The sequence below is a fragment of the Acanthaster planci genome, linkage group LG02 (genome assembly GCF_054643075.1).
Source record: "Acanthaster planci isolate LZ-2023a linkage group LG02, COTS_SCS, whole genome shotgun sequence".
Classification (NCBI taxonomy): Eukaryota; Metazoa; Echinodermata; class Asteroidea; order Valvatida; family Acanthasteridae; genus Acanthaster; species Acanthaster planci.
The window spans coordinates 16,045,197-16,060,495 of record NC_141778.1 but is presented as its reverse complement, the minus strand read 5'-3'; the positions used below and the strand labels follow the sequence as shown (position 1 = coordinate 16,060,495).

At 39.4% G+C, this 15,299-nt stretch overlaps 1 protein-coding gene across 1 annotated transcript in view; it reads right to left on the bottom strand.

The window, feature by feature from the left end:
• Positions 1-12,807, bottom strand: part of LOC110973181 (hyalin-like) — a 36,925-nt gene extending 24,118 nt beyond the window's left edge. Inside the window, exons 1-8 of the mRNA XM_022223793.2 lie at positions 12,605-12,807; positions 9,792-9,865; positions 6,610-6,788; positions 5,978-6,004; positions 4,748-4,807; positions 3,502-3,750; positions 2,441-2,683; positions 1,159-1,407 (exon numbers count right to left, since the gene is read on the bottom strand). Coding sequence (XP_022079485.2) covers positions 1,159-1,407; positions 2,441-2,683; positions 3,502-3,750; positions 4,748-4,807; positions 5,978-6,004; positions 6,610-6,788; positions 9,792-9,865; positions 12,605-12,616 — 1,093 coding nt within the window. The 5' untranslated portion in view covers positions 12,617-12,807. The remainder of the gene's footprint in view (positions 1-1,158; positions 1,408-2,440; positions 2,684-3,501; positions 3,751-4,747; positions 4,808-5,977; positions 6,005-6,609; positions 6,789-9,791; positions 9,866-12,604) is intronic.
• Positions 12,808-15,299: the final 2,492 nt, after the last annotated feature.

Genomic DNA, 15,299 nt, shown 5'->3' with positions numbered 1-15,299 from the left:
AAATCCAGGATCTTTTGTTCTTTTTTATATGCAAGGCTGGTCTTTATGACACAACTTTTGATACTTTTGTCCAGTTTAAGTTTACACAGGGCCATCCTATGGCAAGACTATCTTCCAATCCATTTCATTTATCCATTCCCCGTTATAATTCCGAGTCTCACAAAGCCTTTTATTTTCAGCATATTGTTAACACATGGAACCAACTTCCTTATGCAGCCAGATCAAATTCTTCATTTTTATCATTCAAGACCCAAATTTGGGAATTTTACATAACAAAGTTCAGCTAGCTTTGAATCCGATAATGTATGTGCTTGGGTGTCCAACTCTCGATGTGCAGACTGCAGATATTAACAAATTCTCACTTTTCTTATTTTCTTTGTTCATTTTCTACCAGTCTTTTCCACCTCATTTTTTTTTGTGGGGGGGGTTGTCACATGGTAGAATGGCTCTGTAGAAGTGCTGGTCACCTCTTCCATCTTGCCATTCACTGGCTTTTTAAGCATATTCTTTTTATAAATCGTCATCTGTTTGTTGTTGTGGCATGTCAATTGTTTTGTTATGTTTTTAATGTATTTAATTTTTGGTTTAATAGCCAGTGGAAAAGTGTAATAAAACAAAAATAAAATAAGAAAGAAATCCTCAATATTTTTTCACCCTCAAACATGTTTCATTCTGGTTCCATCATTGGTTCATGGGTTTGCATGATGTGATCTGAAACCAATATTTTTCTACAGCCAAGAGAAGCCAGAGTGTGCCTGCAAAGCCTCTGGATGATGTCCTCCATAATGAAATAACAAAAGAGGTAGGCAGGTGGAATTTTAACAAAATCTGGAATCATCACACTGACAAAATTCCAACATCAGTGTGAGAAACAACTTGTTGTCAAAGTATGGCAATAGGACAAGATGTAATCTCGAACACGTTATTAAAAGACCGTGATCTGCAAGCTCCAAACAAATTTTAATTCAAAAACATTTATGGAGTTTCCTAGACAGGGTTTTTCCTACGCACCTATTTTCCTATTTCCTACACGTATTACCAGTTGAAAATTATAATTTTTCAACACTGATTAACATGTTTGTGGGTTGATACATTTTCAGTGAACTTCATCGATAAATAACCAAATCCATCCAAGCAATCCAAAAATGGGGTTCTCACCATTGAATTGTATGTTGACTTTAAACATACAGGTTCCAGAGTTCCCTGCAATATCGCTGGCTGAGCAGTTCACGGCAGTCAAGCCATACAAGAACAAAGACCCGCTCGCTGGAAAACACGTGCTCTGAGTTGAAGTCAGGCTGTTGTCAAAGGCGGTGGGTAAAGGCCAGGTTGCTTGCGCACTGCCCAAAGGGCTGTTAGTGAATGCTGTGATGTCACCAGGGCAGGTGATACGTGGGCCTTCACGATCTAATGACAAATTAAGTCCCATGCAAAAGGCGTCAATGTTCCACGTGACCACACAGTGGTGTATTTAGTGAGGAAAGGGGACTTTTTTCGTGGGGGATGATGATTCTTTTACAGATGAAAATTTTGAACAGGAAGTTCTTTCAATTCCCCTTTTGCCATGTTGCCCCCTCCCTTCCCCACCCGACCCAAGAACCCACCCTTCTGAGGGATCACCTATCATACACAAGCATTTGGTCAGCAACCATACATTGCACATAGTATACTTCACTAAACTTCATTTTCTCAATCAAATGGCATAACGTTCCCCACTTGTGCCATGTCGGTTGTTGTTATATTCTCATTTGATACTTTTGCCATTAAGCACCGAAGGCTTGCCTTCTAAGTAAATTCTGCTGGCGGCATCATGTTCTTTACATTAGGTCATGTGCATGAGTGGAGATCCCAGAGGGGATTGGGATATCCCTCCCCCTTAACTTGGGGGATTACTAATGTAATAATCCTCCACTTTCAAGTCACTCACTTTACACGCACTCCTAACTGAAGTGGGGCCTTAGACCCTGTGCCGTGTCGGCACTCTGCACAAGGATAACCTTTCAGAAATAATTGAACCCCCACAAGTGACAAGAAATCTTCACTGATGGTCATGTGGATCAGCAAGGGTATCTGTACCAGACAGATACATTACAGCGTAGCGAAAGGAATATCGCTGCTTTGTTTTGAGAAACTTTTGCACATGAATTGCTTTTCTTATAACACGCTATTTTAAAAAAAGTGATGGGGAGCATTACATGTTTTAAAGACAATAAATATTCTACAAGATATCATTTTGGTAAGTGTAATCAAACAGGAATATATCAAGGAACACCCCGTAACTCTCAATTTCCAGTAGAATCAATGAAATGAGCTAAAGATCACAACTGTTTGGTATGTGTTGTGGATTTAAGGCACCAAATTTCTTTGTGAATGTCTTCTTTCCCAGCCAAGCTAAGGGATCATGAGGTTTTTATACTCAGGCAAGGCAGATTGAATTTACCTTCAACACGAATGATGAAGGTGCACCTGCCCTCGTTGTTGGCCCCATCTTGCACGACAAAGGTGACTGGATGCCGACCAATTAAGAAATGGTCCCCTGGTCTATCGGTCATGTACCACGTCACTGGGATATTGGAATTCTCGGTGACAATCGGAAGTGTGAAGTTCACACGTGCTGAACGTGATCCCTGGTCAGTGGGTACAGTCATGTTAGGCGGGCATTGAATGGAGGGAGGATCATCATCTTCAAAAGAGGATAAAACAATCATGCAATAACTTACCACAGGACAAAATTTACTTTCACGTAACTACCACGCACAAGTGCATAGCCCCAAAGTTCATGGTCATCAGTCAAAAGCATTTCCAAATTATGGGTTTACATTTGGGGTTTTGAGAGAACCTCGTACATAGATATATATCACCTGTGGGGCACCTGAGTAATTCTTCATTGTTTCATTGGTGAACAGTTGATCATGTGAGGAGAATCATTTGCCCTAACACGATGAATCACAACCGTAAAAAGTATGTTCTATCATTTATGCCAATTCTGGTAAAGATTCGTTGATAGAATCCTTACTTTGCACAGTCGATCTCATTAACGGCAATGCAAAGCAGGTCTTCATACAGTTATGGCCCACTGTCCTTCCTCTTATTAATAAAGAACTCTGTAAATGTGCCTCTAATACAAAGAAATAACCTGAATATACTTGCAAATGATTGCAACTTGCAAGACACACAGAAATGTCTATTGAAGCAGAAACTGATTCAGAATGAGGCTTCTTCTCATGACTTTAAGCAGGATGACAGAAGAAAACAGCCACATGCACATAAAGAGGATCTATCCAGGTGTTGTTTGAACCAATAATTAATGTTTCACATTTTCTCAATAGAGAGAACATGTTTCATGTGGTGACAGATCTAATGTTCAGTCCTTGTGTGGACTCATTCTTACTGCTCCACTCAAACGCATCCTTTCTTTGTAAATCATTTTTCATTAGCATTTACCACAGCTAGTAAATTGTGTTTGGCATGAAACCAAAAAGTAAAACAAAGACCAGTTACCGAAAACTGTGACCAGGAAAGAGCAGGTGCCCCTATTGTTTGCGGCATCTGTCACAGTGTACTGAACGCTGTGGGTCCCAATAGGGAACTGCGAGTTCGGCTGGGCAGTCGATGTCATCTGCACTTGTCCCGTCGGGCTAAGCACAGTCGGCAGACTCCAGTTGCTGACTGCATAAGCTTGGCCGTCATCCGTGCCCATGTTGATGTTGGCCGGACACAACACTTGAAGGACCCTTCGGGGTGGAGCAACTGAATGTATCCAAGGTGGTTTGGAAAATAATGCAGTACTGTGAGTTGATTCAAGCTTAGCTTGAGCACAGTCCAACAAGATACCATATATGCACTTTCTTATACTAGAGAAGTGGATGCATTGGGCAAATCACAGCACCCTATTGGTCACAGAGGGATACTTAATGTGTGTACCACTACAGTTATGGCTGTTACTAACTCTGATTGCTGCCAGTGGCATAGCTAGGATTGTTCAATATCCATGCCTCCGTTTTTTTAGTGGGGGGCACCTGGGAGGGCACCAGGAATTTGTGGGGGGCATGTGCCCCCCAGGCCCCCCTCCCGGGCTATGCCACTGGTTGCTGTGGACTGTTGGTCTGTAAATAAAGGTCAACAACTCACTTGAGACAACCATGACACTCTAAGCAAAGTAAACTGCATATTAAAGCTATGTCCAAATAAGTATGTTGGGTGCAACAGGGAAGAAGTAATCTCACATCACAACTGAATTTCTTAGTACAATGAACAATGGCATGGTTGTGGATAAAGGTTTGTCACACTACATCACCTATGTATTGACAGAGTGAAAGTGACGTTGCCACATTAGAGTGAAAGTGGCGTCCCAAAATAAACTGATACCTAGAAATGAATATGCTTGTATTATACACATTAAATGTAATCCTAAAATATAAGGGTTTACATTATGTTTTACTTATATGATACAGGACAGATTGAAAACAAAGGGAACAAGCAATGTTTTCTTTTCCTTGTTGGTTATTCCATTGTCCTCATGAACTTTAATTGGTTCGGGGAGTGTTATACCCTGCAGGAACAATAGAAAACAACGTTCGGTGGAAGAGTCAAACATGACAGCATGTAACTAATTACAGTATGATTACAGTGGGTGGGTACATGTATGCTGAGGTTTGACTGCCCTGGTATTACCAACATGACATATCTAACTTGAGGGAGTGGCGATGTAAAACATGTTGCTGTAACAATCAAGACACACATGTACCTGTAGGCCTAGGTTGTGTTGGTGCTCTGGTAACAGTAGTGGTAACAACTGTGGTGGTTGCTGTCAGAACAAAAAGGGAAAAGAAGAAGAAGGAGGGTACATTTATAAGGAATATGTGATGGATTACATGGTAAATCTGGCGCTACACACGTCTTTATAGCTATGAACAGAAACAATCGCTGGTCATTTAACTGTGAGAAACTTCCTCACACACAAAAGCTGTTGCTTGAAATTTCTGGTCAAAATTACAGTGATGCCAAAGGGAAAAGTTTCTTAAGCCTTAATTGAGTGAAAATGCACCAAATGACCTTAAAATGATTCTGATGTTCCATTTAAGGTCAACATCCAGAATGCACTAACTTTTTACCCTTAACACACTGACTGCCTATTACAGATGTACAGCGCATGCCAACTTGAGCGACGTACACATGTGGGCATGTGGAGGACACTTCAATTCTGAGTGCATTATGATGAATACAATTGTGAGCTAACTCCTAGCTATAGCAGTGGCATGGAGTTGACCAACCGCTATGCCAGCTATAAGTTATCTCATGTAACATTAATGCCGTTGCTCGTGCCCTGGCAGAGCACCGACTTTTCAAACAGTCTGTTGAATGTTTCCCAAATGTGAAATGAAATAAAGCATATCTACTGGTGAAAATACATATCTGCCTTTAAATATTAATGTTAATTAAGCAGTTAAAACAGAAGTCTGTGAGAAATAGAATCTGAAACACAATCACGATAAGAAAAATATTGTTCTCTGCCAGGGGTTTATTTCTAAGGCTTGCAGCACTTCCAGTGCATTCTTACTACAGTTTAAAACCTGTTCATTTACCACAAGAATACTTGTGTTAACAGAAGCCTATTTAGGACACCACCATACATTCTGCATGGACAAACCCCTATATATAGCATCACAACGGTGATATCCATCATCTAAGTTAATCACTGTTCACCAGATTCAAGTGAAAGACCCAGAAAAGGTTCTTGGCACTTGATAAAAACAGAACATAGAGAGGTTGAGAACAATTTGTCATTATTTTCAAGCATGAGAAATCCCCTCTGCAAATGACAACCTGACACATGCAAGTCACATGCTCACGATAAAACAGGTAGTATAAGTATGAATCACAATACCCTAAAACACCAATAAAGTGACAGGCATGCATGTCGTTGTTGCAGTAAACACATGACATTGTTATAATACTGTTTAATGTACCGTATTACCTTGTGTTGCAGGTTCTGTTGAGGAATCTGTGAATGAATCAAATGAAAGGGTCAATTTAAGATCATGAAGAAAAAGATAAAAGTCTGAAAACAAAGAAATTTATAGAATATTGCTTAAATTGCCACTGTTGTTGACAACATATTAACTGTCCACAATTAAAGTTTGCAGATTTACATATTTGCAATTTGTATCGAAATCTAAATCAATTTATCAGTTGAAAAACTTATCATTTGAATCAATTTTTAGATTTGATGCACCAATAACATTTGTGAAAAAAGGTTTCCCTTTCAGGCGGTGCAAGAGAATGACTGGACACTTAGACCCAAACTTGTAACATTTATAGTGTTTGCAGAAAGGGAAAACTGAAGAACATGCATTGTAAAGACGCTCAATGTATTTCTCTTTTGCATATTTTTGAAAATTAGCACATAGAAAACTCACCCCTTCAATCAACTGACACCGTAATTCAAAATTGAACAATAAATGGACTTAAAAATAACCATAACTAGGGGCCCAATAACAATTAAGCTTTGTTTACGGACTGTTTTCCTCCATGAAGAAAATTTCCTCTATTTCAGTGGGCAGTGACTCAGTCCAACACCTCCCCCCGTCCACTAATAGGTGAACTTACTTGGCAAGACGACTCCAAAGATGACAGCCAAAGGAACGCCGATGATAAGAGCTAGGATAACAACAGTGACGGCCACCACTGCCAAGATAAGAAGCCAGGAAAATCCAGCAGAAGGCTCACCAGCCCTGAACTTAGGTCTGTTGTTTGCATGGAGGGCCTTGGGACCACGGTGAAAATTCCTGGGGGGAAAAAAAATAAAAATTGAAAGACTGATGTCAATGTTTCGTAAGTTGACTATTCTTGAAAATTTGATGGAGTGGTAACTGTATAATAGTGGGACATACCTCTATTTTGAATGCTGGCTTATATGACATTGAGCAGAAGCAATAGATGGAAAGGCTTGCAGTAGCACCATGAAAAGGAATATATCTCTTATGAGTATGTGTGGTTCTGAAAAGAACCAGGAGTATGCTCAACGTCTCTCACTGCGTGCTCAGTCTGTTGCCAGGAGACTGAAGAGATGCTGATGATGAAGCTGTTTATATAAGGTGACTGGATTTGGATGCAGCTTCATCATCAGCATCTCTTCAGTCTCCTGGCGACAGACTGAGCACGCAGTCCGAAATGTCGAATATACTCCCGGTTCTTTTCAGAACCACACATACTCTTAAGAGGTGTATTCCTTCACATGGTGCAACCGCAAGCCTTTCTACCCATTGCTGCCTTTCACCATGAATAGCCTGAAATTCCAATTGAGCAGAAGGCCCATATATTTTTTTTCTTATTAATTTGGGAGAAGGTTTTTCATTTGGATTTGGGTTTGGTTTTTACTGTCCGTTTCTTTTTTTCTGGTAGAATTCACTGTACTGTGGTTTAAAACCGCAAAGATATATGATTACAAGATTATTACAGCTGTGACGGAAAGTGTATAGGACTAGAGCTAGTCTAATTTTATTAATGAGTTGCAGTGCACGTACCTGATTGGCTAGTGACTTGGTAACGTGTGCTGGCTAGGCATAGCGTAGCGCGCTGTGTGCACATGGTCGTGCTACTGCAGTGAGCGCTGCGATCGCATTATAGTTGGTTGCGTGTTGGACTTCGCAGAGTGAAGTTGGTGAGTTGCTACGGAGCTAAGGCATCGTCAGCGCTGTGCGAAGCGTTGCGTGGTGCTGATGCGTTGCAAGTACGTGATTGTATAGACTGTACGTGGCTGACTAGTGTGTGTAGCTGACGCGTTGCAAGTACAAAGCTGTGAGAGCTGTACGTTGCTGGCGCTGGCTCGCATACACGTTAGGTGAAGCTCGTACGAAGTTGTACAAGTTGTACGTTGCTGACGCGGTGTGCATTGTTGATGCAGTGCATGTAGTGTGCATGGTTTACACAGAGGTGCGTTGCTTATTGGTGCATTGCTGACGCAGTGTGACTTTGTAGATGCGCTGTGTGTGGTTGATGCACAGTGAATGGCTGATGTGCATGGTGCATAGTAGATGCATTGGCGTATTGCTGCTGCGGCCCTACGCTAAGTTAGTGCTCAATCCAATTAAGTAAATACACAGGCAACCAAACCAATCTCCCAATCACTTCACTGTACATTTCATTTGCTGATTTGTGTTGATTATTGTTGAATAAATTGAACGTCCTGTACCGACAGTTCTTCCGTCAAGGATTACTTTCTTTACAGGTTGATTGTGTAATTCAACAGAGACTAATTAACACTCGGTCACAATCGGCGGTATATTTCCTCCAAAACGGTCCCGCACCCTTTGCCTTGAGGTCGCTCTGTGTGGTCTCTCGTCTGGGGAAAAGCCTTAGGTTGGGAAGATCGACTCTGCCACTAATAGTGCTTGGTTTGATCCCATCAACTCAGGGTAGGCCCGGGGATGCCCGCCACACAGCTAACAATCCCTAATACATTCCCACAGATTCCATCAGAACTTTCTCATCAACATATTTGCAGAGATGACAGTAAATCATAACATTTAGTGTGAAGCAATGCTTGACTCATGATCCCCATCATCTAATTGGTGGGTCACTGCTTGCGTTATCCCGATCAGCAGGCCTAGCTACCTCACCAAAATAGAAGCTCCATTCTACTGGCAAATGGATTAATCAGAGTTTTTAAATCCATTCATTGCACAGTCAAACTGTTGGTGGTGGTATTAAACAATTCTGAACTCCTGGGTGGCACATCGATTTATTTAGTTGGAGACTTACTGAGGATTTACTCAGGTGATGCAGGGATTTTTCAGGATTTATTCAGGCAGTGTTTAAAACAAATGTACATTTGTGCAGTGGAAAGAATTTCACTCTGTGACCCACGAAGTGTTCCATTCAATTTCGTAAAAACTGACTATTTGCATAGCATAATATGGGGCTATTTGAATTTCACACAAGTGTGCATGTTGTCAAAGTCAATGTGCCAAACCATAACTATCATAAATTTGTGGATCAATATTCTCACATGCATGCATACTGTGAAGATATTTTTGCCATTACTTTCTCTTTAATGTGTGTAAAGCACATCTTTAGGTTGTGCAATGGCTGTTTTGTATTTAGAACCATTCCATGTTTCACAAACATGAACATGCCCATGTTTTCAAACGGAAATATTCTATACCTGAGAACAAGTCTCAAATGAGAAAAGCACATCTACCATAAAACAATTTCGTAAATGACACTGCCTCATTCTTCTTTGCAGATTTACTTAGCAGTTTTGGAGTGAGATTCAGCAGGGTTGCCCACAATGCGTAAGGGTCGCACATAGTACACTTAACTGTACCTTTGTAATGTTAACTCTTCATTTTACCAGAGAGTTATTTCTCCCTATGACACTTGAAGAAAAAAAATGAAGAAACGTTTAGTAAAATACCCCAGATGGAACACGAGGAATCGGGTATGAACGGAGAAGCCAATCCAAATGTCTGCCTGGGTGAGATTCAAATTCCGGCAGCAGAGATGGAAGGCAAGGCTTTATAAATTTGTGCAAAGTACATCTGATAGGACCACCACTGCAATAACAGTCAAACTGTTCTCTTTTTTTAACATAAATCGTTTCTAATAAAAACTGTAGAATGGTTTAATTTCAGAGCCAAGACAGTCAAATGTTGCTTTAAAAATGTTTTCTGGTTTTACTTATGATTTCCCACGAGAAAGCCTATGGGGGGGAGAATGAAAATTACCTGAAATGGACGAGTCTCATACTTGCATGAGAGTCAGCAGTAGTGGAAACAAGTTACACTTACCTTACACCATAACTACCTCTTGGATCCAAAAATTCATGTATCGATGGGCTGAAGTCCACACTGTAATCTTCTGACTGGTAAGCAATTGGAAAGAAAACCCCAAGATCATATCTTTGCTAAAGCAATTGGCGCACGCCACCATTTTCTTGTAGGAGTCAAAAGCCAATTTTCAGTTCCATTCATTTTTGATTATCAGCCGCTGATGAAAATGTGTCCATGATCTTATCCTAGACCTACACGTACACATTATCCTTCATCTTCCTCCAATTTTAAATTTGTTGATAAACTCCCAGTCTATCTACCTTCAATTTTAAATTTGTTGATAAAATCCCAGTCTATCGCCATCAAAGTCAAGTTAGAAATTACAACAGCTAGGCAATGTTTAACAAAAAGGAGGTATAACTACATGTAGTTTCCAAAACAAATGTCAACAGCCTCAATCGAAGGAGAATTGGTCATTTTGCCTTTGATCCGGCTGGAATCAAAATGTCAAACCCTCTACCCTTTAAAATGTATATTTCAGCAACTAGTATTTCAGCAAGGGTGAGTTCCCCGGGGGGGTTGTCCTCTGTAAAATTTGGGGCGGGGAAACTCTTGTCCCATGAATTCTAACAGCTATCATTCCAATAAGTTACACAACTGGTCCATAGATCATTTATTTAGCAAAACAGTCCCAACAACTCTTTTATCCACTATTTGCCAGACAATTCTGAAAATCTGGTCCTCAGAAAATTATTTTTACCCAAGAACTGCTTAATTAGCTCCCCTAATCGTCTGTTCCAAGAAGAGACCCGATTTAATATGAACCAGATTAAATGTGAACACATTCTAGGCCAATTTAGAAGGCACCTGTTTTTTTCCCATAGCATAATGTACTGTACACTGTCCTGCAAAATAAGACTTTAGTCACAAACCAGTCTCTTTTTACCTTTTCATGAGTCTGTTTTTTATTTTTATTTTTCCTGTTGCACAATCAAATCTCTTTTGAACCTACATGCATGCACTTTAACATTTTGGTTGAGTAATGTGTGAGCGGGCAACCTCTCTTTTGAACATGCGTGACCTTGTAGAGGTTTGGCAATATACAGTGTGTGATTATCGATTGTGCACATTTGGGCTGAATAAGAAATGCACACACACCCATTGCTGTGTTAAATTTTGGCCTTAGGTAAACACCTGTTTTTAGGTGATCATAATCAGGCACCGTCAACATCAGTTGGTTTTGTATGCATTCCTTCTTGCTTGTAGTGTTTTTCTAGGGGGATAATAATTCTCGGCAGCTTTTCGTCAAGAACCTGATGTCATAATGTCATCCTATGATTTTTTACAAATCTATTTATTTTTCTTATTTGCTCTATTTTTAGACCCATGCCATGAACAAAGCAGTTTTGATATTTGAAAAATTCTTTTGCATGACATTTCACAATTCAAGTAGATGTTTGGCTACTTCTGTGATGTCATGATGACACCACTGAAAATGTAATTTTCTGAGATGCATATTACAAATATTCAATAATCACCCAAATTGTTAGGTAGGTACTTGTTCAAAGTTCAGAGGACTTTAAAAGGGTCATCGTGAAGTATATTATTTAGTTTTGAATAATTGTTATTCTAAACACGACACTATATTGCTGGAAACATGTGTCCAATTTAGGTCAAAGTGTACATACTTCAGAAAACGAAATATAATACAGGGTGACCACCCCCACTTCAACAACCAAAGCATTAGATCCAAATGTAACACTGATTTTCTCCAAAAACACATGCCAGAATAGTGGTTTTTCTGGTATCAGGTTCAAACTTTGGGTGGTATCTTTGCAAAACTGAAGACTTCATGTAAATTTGATGATGTGCAGTGGAGATAATCACAACTCCATAAATTAAGTACTTTTTTGTTCTGTCTAATTGGATTCACTACAGCAATCAATATGCTATGTTTAAGCTCTTTAATACTCTCTTTTAACATGTAGAATCACTGGAAAGGCCAAATGAGTATACTGAACTTAACAAGTATTATCTCATGTTAACACCTCTGTTACTTTTCTTTCATTTATTTTTGGAAAAAATAAGTGTTAATTTTGGGCCCACCCTGCAGATGATATTTGGGTTGCATGATGATGTCACATCAGTCGCAAGACACCACATTAAAGGTGTAATCTATCTTCTACACATCTGATCAGACTGAAAGTATGTACATGCATAGCAAGAGATGGGTTTGGGGTGAAAGTACAGAATATAACAATTTAACAATTCAAAAAAGTGCGCTAAAATGATTTCAAAAACATCTACCCTACAAATTCAATACTCAGGTGGATGCTTCATGGTCAATGCTTGCTTTAAAAAGTGAAAAAAATCCCTTTTGACAGGTTTTGTCATACCAAAAGGAAAAGTACAGGTCTGAAGCCATTCCATTCCCCTTGAATGTTTGAAATTTGTAGAAAAAATAACAGGCAATAGCCAGACAGTTTGGACAAAACATGTCCTGACAAATCTAGAGCAACTTGCTGACTGGAGTTTTCAAAAGAGGCAAAGCTTCCACTCTTCATTTTTCTCTAATGAATCTTTTCTCCAATTCACACTTTCCAAACACAACTTTTTGCTTGACAAATTATTTCTGATGTCCAGCGCATTTTTTTTATTAATCTGTAGAATTTCTAAGGTCTTCTGCGACTCTCTAGAGACAAAACGTGACTCTCAAAATGGAGTACAAAGCAGTCATCCCACATTCAAATGAAAGCAACTTTTCTAACAAGGAAGTAAGAGTTTAAAAAAAATAACTCTCTTTTCTATAACAAGAAAAGGAATGCTTTTACCCTTGTGCCCATCCTGAATGTATAGCAGTTCTGCCTGACAGACACACCGTCTCTTCTTACATGTATCTCTGCAAATCAACAGCAGCTCCCAGCATGGTGTTTCTCAACAAACAGCAGCAATTCAATGTAGGCACAGCTTGCCTCCTAATTGTCTAAGTTACCCAACCAAGTACAATACTAGCAAGATGCTGGGCGTATGGGACTACACCTCACCCAAAATTCAGTCAGCCAGAACACTGAACTATAACCTATACAAAAAAGACTTTTGCGAACACTGCGAGCTGCTTGCACAAAAATACAGGTGTAACATTTCAGCTCCTTTGTGTGCATACTTCGGTAAATATCACTGTTGATGACATAAAAGTCAACACCATACACTGCCAACTTTTAAATTTTCCACCAACTCACAACATTTCTTGAGCCAGACATACTTTTACATTTTTACTGAATATGTCTTTCATGACATGTCTGTATAGTGTACTCTGGCAAATACATCAATCCTCATTTACAAAGAGACCATTTCAATAACAGTTCTAAAAAAAGAAATGAAATTATACTATGTGTTTAAACTACCACCTGTCCCTTGGAAAAGGGACTTGTGAGCCATGTCAGGAAGCCTCTGAAATTCCATTTGACAAAAGAGAAATTTACGTTGACAAAAGAGAAATTTACGTTGACAAAAGAGGAATTTAAGTTGACAAAATAAGAAATTCCTGTGAGTGTGCTGAAAGTTACATTCAGCAATTGAACAAAAGGTGTTTAATTACATGTACTCACTGGTAAGGGTGGGACCTTTACACATTTAAACAAAAGAAGTTCCAAATCCATTACAGATTTTCCCAAATGGAACCACCCCTTTAGAGGTTTGACGTTTTGATTGACACAATCTGGAGTCCATTTTTATTGTAAAAGATGCCTATAAAACGTAATCTGATTTTCAGAACACTTTCCTGCTCGGTCATATCAAAGGAATACCATGATTATTTCATCACCAGGCCTTTTTGTCAACTATTTACACAGTATACAATTTGCTGTGTTTAAAGTTTTCAATGACACTGTGGTAAGGGTGGAACATTTAAACATTTAAACGGTATAGGAACGTTTTCTGAACGTTTTTCAAAAAACCCGTAAATTCTCACCCTTACTCACTGGTTCTGTATTCTGTTTAACCTTGTACCATCTTGTGCATACAAGTAAGCACAAATGAGATCAAGGTTTGTTAAATTGTGCGTGTGTCCATTCAATCAAGGCTGTGCTTTGTTACATTTATTGGTCAAGTTCACAAAAAAAGTTATTCATCCACTTGCTTTTCTCCCCACCTGACTCCCATTTTACTTTTTTTTTTCAAGTTGTGATCTTTTTTGATCAATAGCTATGCAGTACATTCAACACCAGCTAAATGGAGTAAGAGCTCCACAACACATAAAAGTATCAGTGGAAAAGTTAAGAAAATCCATTCATCACCTTAAAACAGGGCCTCTGCCTCCCTTTCAGAAAAATACTGATGAGAAAGTATTTTTTTTCAAATGGCCTTCCATGCCCTTCCGCTTCATTTACTTTTAAACAAATTTATTTGAGGCACCAAATATATCAAAAAAGGAATGCACTGTGTTTCTTTGTGACTATGAAAAAAATTCTTAATCTGGGTACAGTTGCAGTAAAAATTCAGTTTTGATATTTCTAATACAGAAGCTTTCAGAAGTACAAATAAGGCTCTAGGGTTAAGTGCACCTGATAGGGTTGCAACAATGGTTGTATACTCTCCACGGAGTTGAGTTGGTCTAAAGGAATGTTTCTGGGCTATGTGAGCAGGGATTATATGATGTATTTATATAGCGCATTCCAGTGTCGACAGAATCTCGATGTATTTTCAATCATATTATTATTATTCATAAGTAAGTGTTTTATTTCAATACAAAGGTAAACAACTGTGAAAAAATGAGTGACTCAGCTTGAAAGAAAAATCCAATTTTAGATCTTTGGGATTTTTTAAAAACATCTCAAGTATCACTAGGCCTATTTTGTATTCATTTATTATTTTTTCTCGGTTATATTTGTGTGCACATCAGGACAAGAAATTTTACTTTCAACTTACTTACTTATGGTAAAATAAATTGAATGGTTCAGATTGATGGAACTTAATCCATTCCAGGAGTTCCAGATACTTGTTTCTCATCCTGACATTGTGTCAGATTCACTGTATTCTGTGGATGAGGCTGAGGCTTAGCCACTGACACCTATGAAGAACAGCCACTGCCATATCCATACTAGTTTTGGACATGGCTTCACTCACAAATGATGAGACATTTTAGTGGAATGCATGAATTCCTGGCTCAGTTTGGCTCAAAGACTGCCAGCATTTCTGCTGCCACAGTGAAACGCGTCAGTGAACAGACATTTTACTCCCCATGTTGCACATACTCGGAGGTACACACAGATGCGCCCTGGCCGGAACATTTCCAGAGACTATGGACACTTATGAATATCCCTATGAAGACTTGGTCTTCATAATAACTATTGCTATTATAAAAAGGTGTGTCGACATGAACAATGCCAGGATGTTTTCCAGGGGAGTGGGGCAAAACACTTCAAGGGGGCACATTTCTGGGCTTGGGGCACTCATCCGCACTGGCCACAGAAAAGGGGGGCCAGGGGGACAGTGCCCCCCCCCACACTTCTTCTGCTGGGGGAGGCA